The sequence below is a fragment of the Pagrus major genome, chromosome 13, assembly GCF_040436345.1.
Source record: "Pagrus major chromosome 13, Pma_NU_1.0".
In the NCBI taxonomy this organism is placed as follows: Eukaryota; Metazoa; Chordata; class Actinopteri; order Spariformes; family Sparidae; genus Pagrus; species Pagrus major.
Window position 1 is genome coordinate 25,586,209 of NC_133227.1, and position 21,513 is coordinate 25,607,721.

At 42.4% G+C, this 21,513-nt stretch overlaps 2 protein-coding genes across 3 annotated transcripts in view; both read left to right on the forward strand.

Annotated features, from left to right (window-relative positions):
- The window catches only part of fnip1 (folliculin interacting protein 1), a 43,795-nt gene extending 26,227 nt beyond the window's left edge, over positions 1–17,568 (forward strand). For both annotated transcript variants that reach the window (XM_073479757.1, XM_073479758.1), the window contains 10 exons: positions 801–936; positions 1,696–1,897; positions 2,436–2,521; positions 6,840–6,986; positions 9,916–10,085; positions 11,603–13,277; positions 13,407–13,572; positions 14,503–14,703; positions 14,814–14,929; positions 15,361–17,568. In XM_073479757.1, the coding sequence (XP_073335858.1) occupies positions 801–936; positions 1,696–1,897; positions 2,436–2,521; positions 6,840–6,986; positions 9,916–10,085; positions 11,603–13,277; positions 13,407–13,572; positions 14,503–14,703; positions 14,814–14,929; positions 15,361–15,439 (2,978 nt within the window). In that variant the 3' untranslated portion in view covers positions 15,440–17,568. The remainder of the gene's footprint in view (positions 1–800; positions 937–1,695; positions 1,898–2,435; positions 2,522–6,839; positions 6,987–9,915; positions 10,086–11,602; positions 13,278–13,406; positions 13,573–14,502; positions 14,704–14,813; positions 14,930–15,360) is intronic.
- A 3,094-nt stretch (positions 17,569–20,662) lies between these two features.
- The window catches only part of LOC141007396 (rap guanine nucleotide exchange factor 6-like), a 163,275-nt gene continuing 162,424 nt past the window's right edge, over positions 20,663–21,513 (forward strand). The window contains exon 1 of the mRNA XM_073479755.1: positions 20,663–21,103. Within this exon, the coding sequence (XP_073335856.1) occupies positions 21,029–21,103 (75 nt within the window). The 5' untranslated portion in view covers positions 20,663–21,028. The remainder of the gene's footprint in view (positions 21,104–21,513) is intronic.

A 21,513-nucleotide genomic window follows, 5' to 3' on the forward strand; every position in this document is an offset into this window, starting at 1 on the left:
GGAGAGCTCTTTATCTAACTCTGACACGTCCCTCCGTGAAACGAACCTCTCTCATCTTTTACTATAGCTAATCTCCTCTAGCACGGTTTTCCTTTATAACGTCACTCTCATTCACTCACCTCATGAAGTTCATCTTGCTTTATCTCTTCACACACACACACACACACACACACACACACACACACACACACACACACACACACACACACACACACACACACACACACACAACGATCACACACCATCTAAATGGCTCATGTAACCATTGATCATAGCCCTGCTGCCTGGGCTGTAAATAACCCTGTGATCAGGGCTGGTATTCTGTGTGAGTGTGGGTAGGTTTTCATTATCATGCCAGCCTGGTGCTAAGCCAGGTTGTCCAACAACTGCAGCATGTGACTGTTAGCAGGCTATATGATATTAGATCTCATATGAATGCTATCCAGAGTGGGTTTTAGGTTAAGGGGAAGAGGGCTGATTGTGTTTTGTGTGCTGTATTTGTTGCCCTTTTCAGGTTCTTTGTCTTAGTAAGAACAGTTATTGTCCTCTAGATTTCTGTCTAGCTCTCTGTGGTAGTGTGTGTGGATGTGTGTGTGTGTGTGTGTGTGTACAAAGTGTCATTCAGAATGAGTAGCCCTACGCACTTGTTGTCTGACTCACTCTTGTCCTTTTTCTCTTCTGTCACCCACCATTCCTTCCATCTGTTCCCTGTTCTCCTCCTCATTCTTGTGCTCTGAATCCCTCTCCTCCCTTCTATCCACCTCCAATCCTTCTCTCCATCTTTTCGTCTGTCCCTTTAGCCTCTCTGAGCAGCCTGTTGATCACTCCCTTCCCATCTCCTGGCTCCTCCTTGACCAGCAGCTGTGCATCCAGCTACCAGCGCCGATGGCTCCGCAGTCAAACCACCAGCCTGGAGAATGGCGTCTTCCCCCGATGGTGAGACACATATGTTCAAACATATTTTACATCGAACGTGCTTACAAATAACGAAACTTGCACATATTGACTGGACATGCATTGAAGACCAACTATAGAGAGGAAAGTCCTTAGCGTGCACACTTAGAGTAGTTAAAGTGACAAACTGAAGAGGGAAACAAGTGTTCAATATTCATAGACTTTTCTGCACACACTTAAGAGAGTCTCTCCTTATCCCTCACCCCACCTCCATTTTTCTTCCCTGCCCGGGGCCTCCATCAGGCTTCTGTAAAGTTTATCCTGCAAGGACTTCCTCAGAATCCAGCAGGCAGCTGGGAATGCACACTGCTGCTATACACTAATAACTGCACTCACAAACACATTTGCGATGCTGTGACTAGACAGAATGCTGTGTCGACCTGTCACTGTAAATGCAGCTGTCGGCGTCTGAGTGCTCTAATCTTCCCGGCGCTCCAGTTCAGCAGCAACAAAGCATCTTGTTTACCAGCTGGCCAGGGTTAAAATTTTTCTTTGCTTAGCAGATGTGCCCAAGTCTCTTAAGTAGAATATTTACTGGAAATTTTGAAGCAGTAGGCAGCAGTTGTGAGAGTATTAACCTGCTGCTAAGTACAAGAAAGACACTTTACAAAGGAGACCTTAAACATTGCTCTAATTAGTTTTGTGAGGTAATATGTAAGGTAAAATGTATATGCGTACATGTTTGAGCTCATGGCAGTTGTTTTCTTTTAAGCTGACTCCATGTGTGCCCCGTCCTGATAGGTCAGTTGAGGAGAGCTTCAACATGTCTGATGAAAGTGGCGGACCAAGCCTCGGTGTGGCTCGGAAGAAGAAGATCGCCATCGGGGTTATCTTCATGCTGTCCCCCAACCCGGAGGAGAACAACCGCTTCCAGGATTTCTTTTTCTCGCACTTCCCTCTTTTTGAAAGCCACATGAACAAACTCAAGAGCGCCATCGAACAGGTGAATTGATATATTTGACTGTGATTATATACCAACTGCATGCTGTAAGAGTTGAACTTCTTGATTTCCCTTTTTTGATTGTTTGTATTTCCTCCAAAGATTATTGTTTTGTTGTATGTATGTAGAGGTTTGTAGAGGTTTGTTCCTCTTACTTCTTTTCCTGTGTTTGTATTCTTGCTCACCTCCCTGATTGACACGTTGGACATAAGCCTGTCAGTGAGATCTATTTAGCAGTGACATATGAATAGTCCCCAATGCAAACCTTCGACCCTCTGCTGTCGTAATGAGCAGAGTTGCTGTCAGATTGACCGGTCAATGATCATACCTTTTTCAATCTTTGGCTTTGTTTACTGGTGTCTGTGTTTGGCACAGTCAAAGCTCTGGATGGCTTCCAGCTTTACCATCCATTTTCAATTCTGCCCCCAACCCCACCCGTCTCTTCTCCCTCGCAAATTCCTTGCTCCACCTTTCCTGTTACTTTGTTTGTCAGCTTGAGTGCCAAATATCTCAAACACATTTGTGTTGTGTCACTCTCAAGGCCATGAAGATGAGTCGGCGGTCAGCTGATGCCAGCCAGAGGGCCTTGGCTTACAGCCGAATGGTGGAAGGTCTCAACGAGTTCAGGTGGGGCAACAACTCACATTCACTGTCTACGACACAGACAATAATCTTACATCATTTGTATTTTCCTAATTTCTCTCAGGGACAAACTTGCAAACATGTCATAAACACCTTATAACACAGTCAACTTGTTAGGGAGTGTCTTTGCCTACAGTAAGGGGGCATCACTTTATAACTTTAAAGTTTGTTTTACTGAGATTATTATGCAATATATCATGAGGATTCGCAATATAACGTCAATTAGAACAGTATGTTTCCCAGGGCACAAACCAGCCAAACACAATCACTCACTGTTACCCTAAGCCAGGATGTTTACTGTCTTTTTACTGCATGTTCATTGGTGAACTTTCAAACAGCTCCAGCTAACATCATCGTGCTATTCAGTTTCTATGTACTGTGGCCAAACACCCATTCTTTCCCTGCGTGTACACAGAAAGGTCTCCACGTCATAGACACTATGAAAAATGTGACATTTAAAATTTCCGGGAAAAAAAGCTGCCAGGAAATTGATGCTAGACCTAAAAGATATCTGCGGATATCAGTCCTCACTGCATGTTATGAGACATTTACAAACTGTGTGGTTTACAGGATTATGTTTCCTGATAGTGAGGTAATGTAGGCAGGATAGGATGCAGGAAAGAAAGGTATGAGTGAGAGAGAAAGGAGAGAGAACCTGCTGCACTGCTGACTCCTCATCTTAATTCTTGTTTTTTACTTTGTTTTTACCTAGGATATATCTGAAATGAACCAACTTCTCACGTCACAAATTTCCCATTTTAACTCCTCACATAAAGTTCACCCATATCTAAAGTGCCTTACATGCATTTTTATCCAAGGACTGGTCTTGTGAATTAGCAGTAAGACACTTACAATGCTCCTTAAAGTAGGTCACCATGTCCTCATACTTGTCCTGTGTTACTCATGTAATGGCACTAACATTTGGGCAGCTTTAATTACCTGAGAAGTATTTTGCACATGCCTTTTATTCCAAGCATAGTTTGCAAAGCTTGTTGGTAACCAGTTTGTTTTCCAAAAGTGTATCACGTAGGGAGGTAAACTGTTGCTGATATCATCTGACATTCACCAGCTGATGGTGTGCGCAGACAAAAGAAGCATCTTATCTATCGGCATAGATTACACGAGAACATTTTTGCTTTAATATTTATTTTGTTCACGAGGCAATGGTGACATTAATTCTACACAAACATATCATAAAATGCACCTTTTGTTATAATGTTTGATCTTAACAGTTGAATCAAATGCCAGAGATAGTCCCTTGCTAGCATAGGCCTCATGATACTTTTCAGTAAGCATTTAGTGTCTCTGTAAGAAGGTTAATTTATGGGATCTGAGGGAATAGAGGTGAGGTAAAGGGATTCTGTAATCCTGCTCCAGTTACTGATGCCTTGTGCTGAAGTGTCGTAGCAATCAATAATTAATGATTACTCACTGTGGTTTATGTGTGAGATAGCATGATGCTAACAGCCTGTGTTGCTGGTAAGAGATGTTGAAATATGTTGTGTAACAGAAAGGAGAAACACACTGTTTCCTACCTGTCTTGAGCAAACCACAGGTGTTGCATTATAACTGCAGTACATGCTGGGAGTTCTTACATTGGTTGGCTTTGGTTGTGTTTAGGGAAGCTTAGGTGACCAAAGTTTTAGATGCTACCAGTTACTTCCCATCTCTTCACCATAATCAGCATTTGTCACAGCATGAAATCATAAATTTGTCGGGTTTTTATTCCAAAATGGTGTGTTTGTGTGAGATATTCTTGTTAGTACTGTGTGACAGATTGGTGGTACTCCTAAAACACTTACTTATTTTATGTATGGCATGCATGCCTGCTTCCCCCACTACTTTCACTTGAAACATGCACACTGGCAGGCAGTTCCCTGTCTGAGGTCCCCTCATTGCTGCAGTCATATGCCTGTTGGCAGCCGGCCACAGCAACCCAAGCCTCCTGAGTGGCAACCCTATCTACCTCAGACACTGGCCACGGGGCACCAGAATAGTAAATAATATGTGAGTGCCAGCAGGAGGAACGCTATTGCTCAGAGCAAACAAAATATCTGTAAAATCTCACCTTCAGACAGCAGCTAAATATAAGCGTAGCCACCTTTGCCATTAAGGGGTTTTGACTTCATGGAAAATTACAGAAGGAAAGTGGAAGAAATGCCTTTGCCTGATGCTGCTTTGACGTTGTTGGATGGTGTGCGCACACAGATACTCCCGCATGCAGTCATAGATAAGCTGCGCACTTAGCAGAGGCATGTGTACATAAAAGTGACACCAGCCTATATTGGGGTTATGTTAGGGGCTGCAAGCTGAAGCACTGAGAGACACAAACCCACTCAATGCAGCAGGGAGAGGAGTCTAATTCCCATTTTAACCAGACATAACTGATGCTAAGAATGCAGTTTTATCCTAAACTGAGATTGATTAGTAACTGGAACCGCAATATGTCAATGAGCATAACTGTGCAGCTATGACTTGGAATATTTACGAGGGTCACAGAAGTCAAAAGCCATAGTTGAGGTCAGAAGTGTTTGAATTGCTGCCCTCCATAGTGAGGTAATTCAAATCTGGCTGATCAATCTGACACATCAGTTTAATTTCACATCACAGCTGTGCTCTTTAAAGTTCACCTGAACAGCTGCTGCTGCAGAGAAGATGAGACGAGATCTCCCCGCTGGCTCGGTGTCAGACAGTGAATGTACAGCAGGTCAAGTAGGTCTTAAATGGGCCACAGATAAGTCAACCTGTTTATAACACAGGAATGAGTAAAGCATTATTGGCTCATTTGATGCTGCTGTCTGGATCATCTCTGCCCTGAGAGAGCCTGAGACATGTTTTGGGTGTGAGTGACATCAAGTCCATTCTGGTTTACTCTGTTTATGTGTCTCTTTAACTTCTTACCAACTGGTGTGCTTGTAATAACTTGTTCTTATTGAATGATTCATTTATTGGAGTGAGTAAGCGAGACAATTAATCATTCAATTACAGTTTTCTTCATAGTCATAAGGCACCTGGAGCTGTAAAAACTGGGTTGTTTTGAAAGGACAGCCTGCAAGGCATTTTTCTCAGAACTGGAATCCTTGTCAACTACTACAGTGAACTTCTCTTAACTGTCATTCTGTTGTTTATTATTCACGACAGGTGTAGGGCTACAAAAAAAGGAACTGCTTGCAACAACTGTATTGAAATGATTTTAAAGTATTTTTTTCTTCTTTTCACACCTGGTTTATAACTTCCTCGTATAAGCCTGTAAACCAAGACTACACGTGGTGTTTTGTCTTCCTTGGAAAATGTATCAACCAAAAATAGCTCGATTACAGGAATACTGGAGTTCTGATGAAGGTCATTTTTACTGTGTGACACCTGTGCTTTCTCTCAGCATGCAAACCTGTCTGCATCTCCTCTGTCACTGGGCTCTTCATAGGTCAAATAGTTTGTGAGTTTAGTGCAGAATTAACCTTGTTTTACTGCCAGAGATCGCGTGCAGGTTCCAGTAAGACTAAATGAAGCTCTGAAAACACCACAGAGTTTTTATTCCTTATCAGAAGGACCTGCAGAGTCTTGTGGCGGATCACCTAAGGTGGTAGCAGCAGGTTACATTATTGCAGCTTATTTTATGATGTTTATTTGGTTTAACTTTACTTTTAATTTAGCCTGGTTGTAGCCTGTGTTTGCTGAAGATTGCAGTTGTAATATTGATTAATTTAGTATGTTTGCAAGAAATCAGAGTAAGCTGATAAAACCGTCAGAGACACCTCGCCCTCTAATGAAAACTAGCAGCTGTTTTTTGATTATCTGTCCATTTTTGCTTTTCAAACCCAGACTCGAGCAGCTGCGGTCCATATTTCAGCTCTGACTAAAAACCGCCTGATTCTCAACATTCCTCAGGCTGCAGAGATTCCCCTCTGCCCCTGTGTCAAAGCTTGGCCCCCAGCCGAGACATGCTCACCAACACACCCCACGTTCCATGGAAACTCCAGTCCTTCTCAATGGACAAATGCCCCAACTGAAGCCACATACAGATAGATATACACACAAACGCACTGTACAGAGCAAGAGACGGGGTTGTGTGTGAGTGCGCGCAAGTTCGTCAGACTGTTACAAACACACATACACAACCAAGGGTCTCCCATGGCCTGAGCGCAGACAGCGAAGCTCTGTGAACTGAGATCTCTTTTGTTTACCCCAATAGACAATAACGTGTCTGTTCTCTCTGTCTGTTTTCTCTCTTTTTCCCCTCCTTCTCTTTCATTCGCTCTGTCCCTCTTTCATCCACACCTCCTTCGCCGTACCTCATCTCCAGGATGACCATCTGCGACCTCTACACCATGCCCCGAGTGGCTGAGCCCGTCTGGTTGACCATGATGTCTGGGGCGTCGGAGAAGAACCAGCTCTGCGGGCACTTCATGAGGGAGCTCTCCCTGCTGATGGAGCAGGCCTCCAAGAACCAGTTGAGTGTCTGCTTGTACTTATACCTTGTCCCCACCAGCAGTCACAAAATCTCTAAAAATGTTGCAGGAGTTTCAGAGGTTGCATCCTAAATGCGAGTCGAGGTGAATTATATCAGAATTCCTTTTCAAACAGGTATATACTATGTCACATAGTGGTTTTTAGCAGTTGTATGGTCCACGGTTATGATTGTAAACTAAAATCAAAACTAAATTTAAACAATACGCTTTTAGACAAACCAAAACAATATTGCCTGGTTACAAAACTAATTAAAACAGAATAAAAATATACGGATATTAATCTAATTTTAAGTATTTCAAGAATAATGGCTTGAACACACTACACGACTTTCAAAGTTGTCTGGTCGTTCTCCTGTTCACACGACACAACTTTTCTGCCTTGTAGTCGAGAGTCTTACGGTCGTTTTCACACTACATGATTGATCAGTGACAAGGCGTCACACACTACATGATCACACGTGCCAGACGAGACACAGGGATGAGACGATTCCAGGTTGTGCGCTGATTTGCAAAAAAACTGCAAATTTTCCTCCATATGCACTCATGCCTGGTTAGACTGGGCTGAGAGATCACACGCTGACAAGCTGTTCATGAGCTTCTGGATTGACTTTTTGAAAAGTTCACACATGCCAACCGCCGTTCACGAGAGCGTGCGCCAATCTGCCCCTGATCTGGGGCTTTTTGTTGGCCAGCTCCAAAAACCATTGGGGACTGCACGATCAGGTCCATTTATTGCCATTTTGCAACTAAGGGTTGGATAATGAAATGACCATTGTAGCCCCTTAATGCTACGCATACGTAAAAACATATCCAAATAATTGAATTAGAAGCATTTAGTAGGACATTTTGTAAATACATTTTGTGTGTATATGTAGCTACATACTTGACATCCATGCCTTGCCAAACGAAACCTTTTGTTGAAAAACTGAAACTAAACTTTCAAACACAAACTGAAAAGTGTTCGCCCTTATGGATCTGCTGAAAAGGAATCAAACAAGCTCACTGATCAAACAAGCTCACTGATCATATGAACAGGAAAAGACATTAACAGCAGTATTAAGAAATCTTACACATGCATAGTACTTCCCGGACAAGCCTATCAACAGAGAAACAAATACAGGTTCACACACACTATTCACTCTATCTCCCCCCCACACACACATACACACTTTCTGTGGTCTATCTGTCCCTTTCTTACACACACACACACACACACACGCTGTGAATGTTTCACCCTCTTTGCATTTACTTGTCTGCCTCAGAGGGAGCTGTGAATGAGAAGATCCCTGCCAGTCTCTAATTGCTTATTGTTGCTGTTACAAAGCCACGTCAAACCACTGCTAGTTGTACATAAATGAATTGGTAGCAAGGCTTTTATTGAACACAGCACCCGTCTTCAGTACAGTTGATTTTAAGTATCATTCAGTTTACTGAATTATTACATCAAGTTGATCTTAAAGGTCAAGAATAATTGCCGATATTTTTAAAAGATGCGTGTGATTTTCTGATCTTTATCACAGAGTTACGCATTAGAGATCAATCCTGTATCTTCTTTCATTCTGTTGTAAATGCCATGTCTGCAACTAATGATTTTTCATTACCAATTACTTAAAGTCAAGTCACTTTTATTTATGCAGCCCAAAATCATAATTGCATTGCCTCAGTGGGCTTTACAATCTGTACAGTGAACGTTATCCTCCTTAGACCCTCGACTCAGAGCCAAACACGATGTCTTAAACTTGCCTTGAACTTCAATCTTATCTATTTATTTCACAATGATATTTTTTTCCTCCCTTCATTCATTCATTCAGTCTTTATTTAAACAGTACTTCACTTTCTTTTGCATGGACAATGACTATAAGATAAACATAAAAAAGCCTACATTAAAGGAAAATGGACTGAATAAGGGAAAGTGTTCAAATAAAAAAACAAAAAACGACAATATAGGATAAAAAGATGCAATAAAATCACAACACAACAAGGGATAATGGCCAAGTTAACCTTAAAGATCTACACCTCGCTCAGATTTGACAAATACAGGAACAGAAATAGTCAAGCTGCCAAATAAATCATGTGATCCAACTTTAACTTGGTATTTTTTGCTTGATTAAAGACTTAATGGTTAGGACAATAGGAGGAACAGTGGAAACTCTATCACGAACATTTTTTTTTTATAATTAAGATTTAAGTACTCTATCAGAAGTTGTTTATCTTTTTTTTATAACATCCACTCCATACTACACAGTTCACTGTGTTTTCTCATATTCTCTGAAACCCTGCACGCTCTCTAAATGATGACCATGAAAAGAAACTGCGTCTCCTAGGCAACCGTGGTGTTTCTTTAGCAGCAGCGCTTCTCGGTTAAAGTCATTATTTCCGCCAGCACCAGTAGTTAGGATGACTACCACGCACCTACGTCTATGTTATGTTGACTCGTAAAGCATCACGTCTCCCTGGCAGCCGTTGAACTTACTGTATCACATCGTGTCTTTTCTGAGGCATCCAGTCAGTGTTCCCATGACTGATGGTTTTGACGATGCCGCAGGCGCATCTGTGTTCTAGCACGTGATTGAACTTGACCACCGTGACAGTGTTGAGTCATGAGACAGGAAGGGAAGTAGACACTTGTGGTCAGAACAGGGAAGTGAATCATTCTATTGGAATGTGTGTGTATGGGTTTCCTTTATGCGTGTATCTGTGTTTGTGTGTGTGTGTGTGTGTGCAAACAATGGCTGTCTATGTGGTATCATAGAAAATGTCAGACCAAAGTTTTCCGTTTAGCGAGAGAACTTCTGACCTAACCAACAAGAGGTCAGGCGTGAAAGAGGAGTTTCTGAGTGCACCCAGGAAATCCATTTTGTTGACTCTCCTCTTTTCTCTGCTAACCAACCCCTTTGTCTGATATTTCAGATTCCTCCCTGCGTTATTGACAGCCATCCTGACCAATCATCTGGCCTGGGTGCCCACAGTCATGCCCAATGGGCAGCCCCCAATCAAGATCTTCCTCGAGAAACACTCCTCCAAGAGCGTCGACATGCTGGCAAAGACGCACCCCTACAACCCGCTGTGGGCACAGCTAGGTGAGGAGTTTGAACACATACACACAAACACAGAGTTGAATGTACCTTTGTTTTCCATCAGAGCGCCCGGGGAGTCATATTAAACATCTGTGTTCAGCCTTTAATTGGCTGAAGCTTCAACGCATCCGTTCCCAACCTGTCTTTACTGCACAAACACAAGTTAGGACTAGACAGTATCTTCTTTGCATGCAACTCAATCATTTGCAAATAAACTGTGTTAACCTACAAGGTGTTCCCGAGCCCATGTAGTTATATCCTTTATACACTCATGTCTTGCACAAAGTAATAAACCTCACCTGATCATCATTCTTTCACCAGTTGCCAATTAACCTGTTTACCTGTGGAATGTTTTGAAGTGTTTTTTTTTTTAACATTCCACAACTTTCCCAGTCTCTTGCTGCTCCTGTCCCAACTTGTTTGAAACGTTTTACTGGCAAAAATCAATGATGTTGAAGTAAATATATTGTCTTTGTACTGTTTTCAATTGAGTTTATGGCAAAAGGGATTAGCAAATTGCCACATTAAGGTAAATTAATCATTTAAACAGCGTCCCAACTCTTTTGGAATCAGGCTTGTAAATATGCCATTTTCAAATTAACATGTATTAATACCGCAACTGCATTTACATTATGAAAATTGGATATCAATTCCCCATCTATACTGTTAAAGTGCCGATGTGTTTACCTGATCGAGAATTGTAAACATCACATTTTCTTCCAGTGGATCACATGACAACAGTGGATATCCTTCTGTCAACATCGCTTGCTGGTGTACAAGTAGCTGATTTATGGGCACATATAGTAAGAAGTGATGTGCTATAAATACATGGACATCTTTAAGTACATTTCAACACTTTCACCTAGAGTGACACGGAAATGTAAAGATGGTGAGTTCATGGTGACACCTAGTGGTAATAGCTGAGAACTGCACACCAGAGAAATTATGTCATATGAAAAAAGATGGAAGAACTCGAGATACACAAGAATGTTATTGTACGTGTACCGCTATTGCCGTTATTTGAGTTGGAGTTGATTGATCTTGTAGAGCTTTTATTTAATCTATTCCTTTTTTATTTTATATACTTATACTTTTACACTTCCTTACCATCTGTACTTATTTCTGCCCTTGTGCTGCTTTTAACACCAAAATTTCCCCTCTGTGGGATCAATGAATGATTATCTTAACTTGAAAAGTAGAAATCGGTTGTTTGCTGACAATTGGCTTGTGAATTATTGTCTTCCTCTTGTGATACACCTTCTCATATTTGGAGCTCCAGAATTCCCTCTGATTTTTGTAATAGGTTTCAGTTTGGGAAAGTGTGATTTTTCTCCATCAAAACAATATTTCTCACCTGAGTTAAGAAAAATAGAATACTTAGCAAACTACTCAAATTTACTTTTATTTTCAGATCTAAGAAACTATTAAATAAACATTACTTGTTAAAAATAGAAACTAATGCATCTCAAGACCTGCTAGATGATGTTAATGTTTTGTTTTGTTTTTTCTTCTGTGTGTAGGCGACCTGTACGGGTCCATTGGGTCACCGGTACGACTCTCGAGGACGGTGGTAGTCGGCCGCAGACAGGAGCTGGTCCAGAGACTCCTCTATGTCCTCACCTACTTCATCCGTTGCTCCGAGCTGCTGGAAACCCACATGCTGGACAGCGCTGAGGATGAGGCCATCGTAATGCCCGGCTCCCTCATCACAACTTCCCTAAGGAAAGGAGAGGTGGAGGAGTCAGACTATGTCCTGGTTACCGTCCATAAACCCAGCGGCGACTACTTGTCCCAAGGGGCCCACGGCCGACAGACGGAGGCAGAGGACAGCAGCTACCGTTCAGACAACAGCCTCCAGAGCAGCACATACACAGACACAGAGGTAGAGCACGGCGCCGGGGACACACCCAAGGAGGAAGATGAGGATGAGGAGGATGAGGAAGACGAGGACAGCAGTGAAAGTCAAGGGTCCAGGAGCAGTGTGCTTCAAACGGAGCACAGCCAGGGTAACAACCCTGTTATCAGGACTACAGAAGCAGCTGAATCTGGGGAGCTGCACCGGGAATCTAGCAGCCCGCTGGCCACTGAGGCCCGACTGGAGACAGTGCTGCGTGTCGGCTCGGCTTCACCCAGGGAGCAGGTCTGTGTGCTGGATACAGAGACCAAGGGTGACCTGAAACTTATTGTCCCATCCATACCCACAACGCTTGCATCAAGTGCATCTCCAACTCCTGTCACCTCAGAAGGTAAAACCTCTGGGGCAGATGCTGGGGTGGATGCAGGCATGGGGAACCAGCCCACCAGACTGCTGGCTCCTCGGTCTTTGGGGATCCCTCTAGAGAAGAAGCCCCCAGATAAGAACATGGCTGCTGCAGTGCCAGTACCTTTGATGGGGCCGATGGCTTTGACTCTGACAGAAGAGGAGGAGCCAGCAACAAAAGTCACTTTCCTCATCGGAGACTCCATGTCTCCTGAGTCGGACACAGAGAGCCGCAGGAGGAAGGTGGAGGAGGAGATGAAAAAGCACAGGAAACACCTCAAGGACAAACATCTACTTGCCCAGCAGCTGCTGCTGCATCAGCGACCGCAACCGCAGAGAGGAGCAGATTCAAAGACCAGCAACACCAGTGCATCAGAGGACCAAACCAAACAGACCAAGGCAGCTCCAGCCCTGCAGCGGGTGTCCAGTAAGTGGAGCCCAAACCTTATGGATGATTTCGATGAGTATTTCAGCCTAGAGAACCCCGTGGAAACAAGGACTATAGATGATGTGGCCAAACGACAGGGGGGCAGCACCACAGACAGTATGCGCAAAGACTTGCTGGACCCTTCGGGAGTCCCAAGGCCTGGTCATGGTTTGGGTCTCTGTTTAGGTTCAGGTAGTGGAGAGGTAGGGTCCAGCAGGAAGAGAGACACTCTGTTGGATGTCCAGAGAAGGTGCAGGTGTGGGTCAACAGATTCGTCCGACAACTGCTGCTGCAGGGGCTGTTCTGCTGAGCAGGATCAGGGTCTTCTGTTGTCAGTCCCCATCCCCCAGGATGGAAGCGGCAACAGCAAAGAGGACCAAAAGCCTAAAGTGTTGCCTGTCAATGACTGGGAGATACCACGCAACGAGAGCTCGGACAGCGCGCTGGGGGACAGTGAGAGCGAGGACACAGAGGACTGGCAGGAGGAGGTGATGGTGCCATTCCCAGGGTGAGTAAAAGACCATTCATTTATTCATAGACAAACTGGAAACTCTGCTATGAAGTGGTGTGGTTGTAATGAACACTCTGGCAGGATTTGAAAATAATCAATATCTACTGTCAAATGTTTGATTCATAGGTCAAAATTGGTGGAGAACTTCTCAAAGCCAACCATTGCCAACTTCGGCCGCTCTCTGTTCGGAGGCTACTGCCCCACCTACGTGCCAGACTTTGTCCTGCATGGGGTGCCCAGCGACGAGAAGCTCCGGCAGAGCCTCATGGCGGAATTAACCCATGCTGTTCAGGTAAAGGACTGAAGTGTTTTTAGGGAGCTATACTTTTTCACTGCCAATACAAACTACCATGGTTCCTGCGCAGTAGGCAAAGTAAGGAGTTTGATTCAGGAATAACCAGATTTGAAGTATTGGTGGAAGAAAGTAAAGAAAGTATGGAAAAATATGAATTTCCACACAGTTGCTCCAATTCTATATACTGAAAAACTGAATTTCTTTAAAAAAAACATAAAGTGTACCACTGTGAGATACTGCCAAAAGCAAGCTTGGTGTCGTCAAAAGCAGCAAAACAGCTCTGACCCGAGTGGTCCAAGACATGTGCGACCAAATTATTTGAAAGAAAATCCAGCAGTTTCTTTGAATTGCATACATACATAGTATCCAAATAAATAACAACCAAAAATGAATCTTGTCTGAACATTTATGAGTTATGTAGTGATGTAATTATTAGGAAAAGTAAACAGACTACCTCTCTGTCCATTTATGGCCACATTGTGGAAAAAAAAGATGCACAGATTAAATCTCTTATACTGTATATGTCCTGTATCAATATACGTATCATAATATGGAAATTGTATATAAAGTTACGTATAACATAAAAACGTCATCTGTTAGTTCCACTTTTGGGTTGAATACATGTATTTTTTAAAAAAAAAACCCTGACTCAGCTTGGTTTTTGTTTTTTAATGGCGATTTTATTTAATTAAGGAAAATAATTTTATAGAACAATAACACAATATGATTGGATAATTATAAGACAATACCACTGAAAGTAGATCAATAATTATGAATCATTGTCCAGCCTTAATTCAGATATTTCAAATATGTTTTACATTAAAGGATTTACCGTATTATTGCTATTTACCTTTTTGTACAGTAGTTTGAGACACGTGATAACATGTGAGAAACACTGATTTTAATGTCTGTTCTCATCCTCTGCAGCATCCAGTTTTGGATGAGCCCATAGCAGAGGCCGTCTGCATTATAGCAGACACAGACAAGTGGACGGTGCAGGTGGCCAGCAGTCAGAGACGAGCCACAGACGTCAACAAGTTGGGGAAGGAAGTCCTGGTGTCCAGCCTGGTGTCCAGCTTATTGCAGTCCACACACCAGCTCTACAAACTCAACCTCTCACCCAACTTTGTATGTTACACCTCTCTGTCCTTGTTGCCAAGTTTGCACCATTTTTAAAATGCTGTTTTTACTGATTATATTGACTGATCATGTTTCTGTCTCTCTCCTCTCCCCCTTAGTGTATAATGCACCTTGAGGACCGCCTGCAGGAAATCTACTTTAAGAGTAAAATGCTTGCTGAGTATTTGAAGGGCCAGACGAGAGTCCATGTGAAAGAACTGGGCATGGTCTTGGGGTAAGCATTTGACCTTTATTTTCATGTTGTAGCTGCTGTGAAGCTGTACTTTGATATTATGATTTTGTTATTTAAAGGTGCCCTGTGGAGTTTTTGACCACTGTAGCACTATGGAGGCATGTTTTATGAGCAGGTCCTGGTTTCTTTCTTGTCCTTGCACATGTCTGATGCAGTAAACAGTTCAGTCCGTGGTTTCACACTAGTCGACTGATTAACAGGTGGCAGTAATGCTCCAAGATATATGTGCCAACAAAGGCAAAGGTGAACAGTGCTAGCTGGTAAACATGGAGATAAACAAACGTCTGTACTTTTTGTATGGTGTACTTGGTTGTTGGGCCGAAGAAACATGGTGCTGAAATGTTCAGAATTTCTCTTGAAGTAGACTTCATAGATGTTAGCGTATCCTGAACTCTGCTCTGATGTCTTCGCAGAATCGAGTCCAGCGACCTTCCCCTGTTGGCCGCAGTGGCCAGCACTCACTCTCCCTACGTGGCTCAAATCCTGCTATGAGACTGTAAAGGCACTGAGGTCACACGCAAGAGAGCTGCCCGAGGAAACCAGTCAGACGTGGGTGGTGCCACTTTGGCCCCAAAAAACGGCCGTCCACGCTCCACAGCTGACCCCCCCCCCCCCCCCGACATGGTTCCCTGACCCGCGGGCCTGGGCTAAGTGGGATCTTTGCTCTGAGCCTGAGTAGTGCACGTCTTTACGGACCACAGCCAGCGCCTCCCCTCACCACACTGCTGCTGAATTTGTTGCAATGCTGATGTTGCACCACAGGGTGGAACTAGAGACCACAGTCCCACAGGCGGAGCGATGCTCTGCGGATGACCCGAAGCATCCCTGAAACGACCTTCTCCTGTTGTTTGAATGTTTCTGGACTCTTTTTATTTCTGGACACAGAAGCCAAAGACTTTACTAATTTTTCCAGTTGAGAATGAAACTTTAAGATATCTTCAGTATAACAACAATGGATTTTGTTTCTTCTACTGCTTTTCTTTTTTTCTGTACAATCTTGAACCCGGTCGTACAAAGTGACGGATTTTAAAGGAAACAGACGGACACTTTTAAACTTTACTTTGAGGTAAATATCATCGAGAACAGTATCAATCTCTTGCCAATAATGTCATTTTGTTTATTTACATGTATTTGTTTACAAGCCAAATTTCCCTGAGATATCTCAATGACAACTTTTAATTCTTTTTTGTCAGATAGCGACGCACGCCTGACTTTAAAGCCTATTTTCTAGCCACGTGGGGGGGCAATCGACGCTCTCTTTAATTTTAGATTCAACAAACTGGTTTTGAAATGGCTAGAAATGGCTTTGACATTCTTATCACAGGTACAGCACTACCTCAGATCTTCATATGGGCAGTAGATGACACACATTTACAGTCGGCCCATAGAAAACCCTGAGGTATCCTTTTTAAGCTCTTTTAATCAGAGGAATGTCAGCGTCAACCTGTGTGCAGACTCTATGCTGTGTTCTTTGAAAAAAAAAAGGGAAGGCTGTTCAATTCCTTAGGATGGTCGTACACAACAAAAAAGGAAGAAAAAAACACATTGTTGCTTCAGAATGTGATTAAAGAAGAGGAGGGGTCCCTTTCTACTGTGGAAAACTAAAACATGCATCACCTGCGTATATTTTAAAACAAAAATGCTGAAATATTTTCACACTTTTATAGCTTCCCCACACCTTTATACGATGTTTACGGCTTCGATGTTTGCTGCAGAGCGAGGAGGAGAGGAACACAGTCGGCCTTACGGTGGATTAAATGATGTGTCGGTTAACACTATTTTCAAACATGTTTGTACTCATGAAAACACACAAAATACAAAATGAAAGTAGCACCGTTTTCTTCTTTTGTTTTCTTTTTGATTTTTCCATGACGGATAAATGAGTTTGGTTGTGTTGTCATGTAACCAGGGTGCGATTTGCTGCTCTCAAAGCTTCTGTTTATGGATCATCTCCTGGGTATAAAGTGTAGCCTGCAGCTGCCTTATTTCATTGTGCTCATTATTGTTTTCGCCGTCATCGTTTGACAGCAATGAAAAAAAAAAAATCTGTTTTCTCTGTTTGATCGCAGATAAAACGGGTTGAGGATTTTTTTTTTTTTTAAAAATCTGACAAAGTTTAACTTTCCCGAACATGTCTGTTAATGACCTTTTGGATCACAGTATGTCGAATGGCTTATATTGCCAGAAAAAGCAGGAATAACCCTGAGAACACTTTCTATCTATAAACTCAAATCGCACCCTGTATATGACCCGAGTCTTAATAGGGAGCATGAACGCATCACAGGCTTCTGGAGAGCTCATTTTGCTGGTAAAACTCGATATACACGCGCTTGTTACTGTATTGAAGATGCTCCGCTGTATCAGCCTACATTTTGTACAACCCAGCCATTATGTTTAAAAAGGTATGAATTTATATATCTGCTCTATCTTCCCCTCCTCTTTGTATGATAAATAAATTATTCAGTCGCCCACGGTTATGTGTAACGATTCATGTAAACTGTACATACTCAGTTTATTTCCATGTATTTGTACAGAATGTCTTTTAAGAATTGTCTCTTCGAAAATTATTTTTTTCCCAATTTTATGGGAATGTTGTGCAATAAAGATGCCGATGTTAAGAATTTATGTGTCTCTGGGAGCGTGTTTTCTGGCACAGAATTAAAGGGGAAAATCCTGGAAAGATGTGTGAATGTAAAATAATCGTTTTCCCAAAGCTGGAAAACCAGATATCCAAGAGCTGCAGTTCAGATCCAGGAGTTGATGAGGAGAGAAGGGAACAATAAAAAGTTGGTACTGAAAGTAGACGCACATAGTGTTAGCAAGTTTGTTTAATAGACACTATGAACGGGCTTTAAAGGGGAAATTAACCAAAAAAGGACATTTCAGTCATTATCTACTCACCTCCATGCCAATGCAAAGTTTTGTAGTCCACAAATTATTTATTCTCTGGAGCTTTACAGCAAAACACCGTTGCAGCATTCTCCTAAACAACTGAATACGATGGGGACTTGTTTTAAAACAGCAAAAAAAACAACCGAAAAAAAACATAATATGGCTCCATACTGCTCGTAAGGCATAATCCAATTGTGCATTCGTGTGCTATCAGAAAAAGTACTTGAAAGTATTACTCAGAAAGTCTGAGTAAATGTTGGTACATGAGTTGCCGAGTTGGCTGATGAAAGTAAACATTGGGTTGATGGTGAGGAACTTTTACCGAAGTTGTGTATGATAAGGTCATTGTGTCGTTTCCTTTGACCTTCCCTCCGTCGCTCAAATACTGGAAACAGCCGTCACCGTGTTGTTTAACCGCTCTGAGATAAAATGCAAACTAGCTTCTCTTCGGCGTCCATGTTGCTCCCACATTCAAACTAATTTGAAAAGATGTTATTTACACCCTTTTTAAGTCAAAATCTTCACTTTAGCTGCGAGGCTAAAAGCGTTAGCGTCTGAAGTGGGTACACGAGCTCAACCGCGTGTCGAGGGAGTGGGCTAAATACGATTTCTCAGATACACTGGGGATCTGGAGTACTCTGGAGCCTTGACTTGGAGCTGTATGGAGCCATTTTACGTTATTTAAGGTTGGTTTTTTTGGACATTTTCAAACAAGTCCCCATCTGCTTCAGTTGTTCAGGAGAATGCTGCAACACTGTTTCGCCGTGAAGTTCTAGAAATGCTTCGAGGACCGTGAAACCTCACCCGAGGGTAGGCAGACAACGAGTGAATTGTCATTTTCGGTTGAATTTATCCTTTAAATTGGCGGGTAATCTCAGTAAGAAGTATCTAATGGAGTCCATCCATTATAATGTATCCATTGCTTTAAAGCTGTTTCAAACAGAGTGGGGAAAAGTAGTTCAGACTATACAAGAACAGCACTTTTGTTTGGATTGGTGGCAGAGTTCAACATCTGGATCGCACATTTTACCACCTTTGAATTTACCCCCCCTGAAACTGACTCCACCCGGCCTCCGTCAACGCAGCACAGGAGGAAAAAACGAAACGAGAGCGCGCACACACACACACACACACGCACACCGCAGTTATGCAATAAAGGAAGGAGTGTCCCGGCTCAAAGCAAACACACTGGCAGGCAGCTCATGTGAATGCGCCTGCTGTCAGTGGGAACATCGCTGTGATCAGACTCTCGCCTCGTTACATCTGAGCGAAGCTGCGGCGAAACTGGATGCTTTTGCAGCTTAAACTAATTTTAAAAAAAGTCAGATTTAGGGCGAGACGTCCGATTTTAAACTACACAAAAAGACGTGGATGTCTTCAGAGAGCTGCTGCTGCTGCTGCTCCTGCTTTTTACACGGTAATCTGATTACTCCGCGGTTTGAGCAGCGATCTGACTTCACAAGTGTCAGGAGTCAGAGGGAGGATCTGTGCTGCATTCAAGGACTCAGCTCGAAGCTCGTACATTCGAGTTTCAAAAGTAGATGTGTTTTTTTAATGCCATCAAGGCTAACTTTTGAAAAATAAATTATTTACATGAAAAATAATTTACTAAGTACGGTCACTGACTCTTCTATAGGCTACTTTTGCTACCACACAGTGCTTTTTAGCAATCATGTAGGCTACATGTCACTTTGTTGCCTTCATTCCACCTGAAAGAAATTATATTTTCTGTTTCGTTACTCTCTGTTGCCATTAACTTATTTAGCCTAACATGTTGTTTGGTGACATATTTCATTGTAAAAAAAAGTACCCAAAGTCGTATTTAAAGGTGCACTATGTAGAAATGTTTAATCATCTTCATTGACTGATTTTTTTTAATGTCTAAACAAACTAAATAAACAAACTCTCTTTGTGTTCATGATTGAATAAACTGAATAAAGAAACTGACCTTAAAGGACAACACAGTTTCATACTGTTTTACTTTGTTTATATTTTTATGTAGTGTCTTATAATTTTGTATGGTTTTAATGTTTATATTTATTTTTGATTTATTTTGCTTTTATCCTAGCCCTATATGCTTTTTACTATGTAATTAAATACATTTTTTATTTACTCTTTGTTGTTGTTGTTCTTATTATTTTATATTATTAAGGATGCAAGATATGGATTTTTTCAGCCGATCAGATAACCGATAATTACTCTCATGGCCGATAACGATAAAATAACCGATAATAGAAACCAACATTTTTATGCTTTTTCATGCACGTGAGTGTAAGAAAGTGAGCAAAGATGTTTTATTTGATATTCTACAGCTGTGATGAGATTTTATGGTTAAACTTTGAAGACTTTTTCCTCGTGTTGCGTTAATATTCACACCAGTGACGACATGTGTGGCTCTTGTCTACATTGTTTGGCTTTTCACAGGTGCAGCAGTCAACAGCGTGTTTGTTGTCCTTCTCTGTGCTCACAAAACAAACAGTATACTATATTTAATAAACTTTTAAATCTAACTTTGCAATATTTCATTTGATTTCTATCATTATCTGTATTGCTTGTTTTTATCTTTTATTCTTTTAACTATTCATTTTATTGCAATGTAGTCTCTACACCTGTTTTTATACCGTGTTTTTTTCCCGGATCACTTGTTCAGCACTTTGAATTGCATTTCGATTTGTTTGAAACGCGCTGTATAAATAAAGTTTGATCGACTGATTGATCATGTGCTCACCGCTGCTATAAATCGCCTCATTTCCGACGGCCTGTGAACGCAGCCTCCGCTCTCCGGGCGGACAGATGTCGTCAACTCTCCGCACTCGGCTCTGGAGGAGGAGGGATCTAAATCTGAACTCCTGGATCTGACGGACTCCAGCGAACCGAGCTGGATATTTCCTTCCACCAAAGATGTACGGGATCCAACGCGACATGTCCCGCGGACCCACCTTCCTGTCACACTTCACGAGTCTCCGCTGTTTTTCGGCCGCGCAGTGAGCGAAAGTTGAAGTTTTGCTTCTCCCTCCTGGAGGAGACGGAGCTCCCCCCCCCCCCCCGTGTCGGTCTCCTTCTTTTTTCTTTTTTGGGGAATAAACTCCATCCATGCTCGGCGAGGCGAGGACAAGATCCGCGGGGATGTGAGCGAGTCCAGCCGACGAGGAAAGCGAGGTGGCCTGTGTGGATTTTGAAGCCGAAGTTATGAAAATGACCGGAGCCATGGAAACTTCTTTCAAACTGGCTTTAAAGAAACCGCCCTCCCTGCGGACGGCAGAGGTAAACAAAACCAACGTTCTTTTTTTTAATTAGCATCGCCCTGCTAATGCTAGCTAATATCAAACTGTTGCTTCACCTCCACACTCGACCTGTGAGTGGGCTTTGAGTTAAACTAACTAAGTTGAAGTCACTTGTGGATCATTATTTAGCAGTTAATTGGGATTTTTTTTCCCCCATATAGTCACGTGCTAATTAGCACGCAGCGTTCACGACTTAATTGGCAGGATAAAGTCAGTTAGCATGTTGTTAGCATGTAGTTAGCCAGCTCTAGTCTGACTTGAGCCTCGCAAGAGCAGCTGAGATTATCACACGGTGAAGGAAAAGCAGGACAAAATGTATCAGAGGCTTCATGTGGTGCCCAAACTGTGGTGCAGGGACCCAACAGGGTCCTCTGACAGGATGTCAGGGTC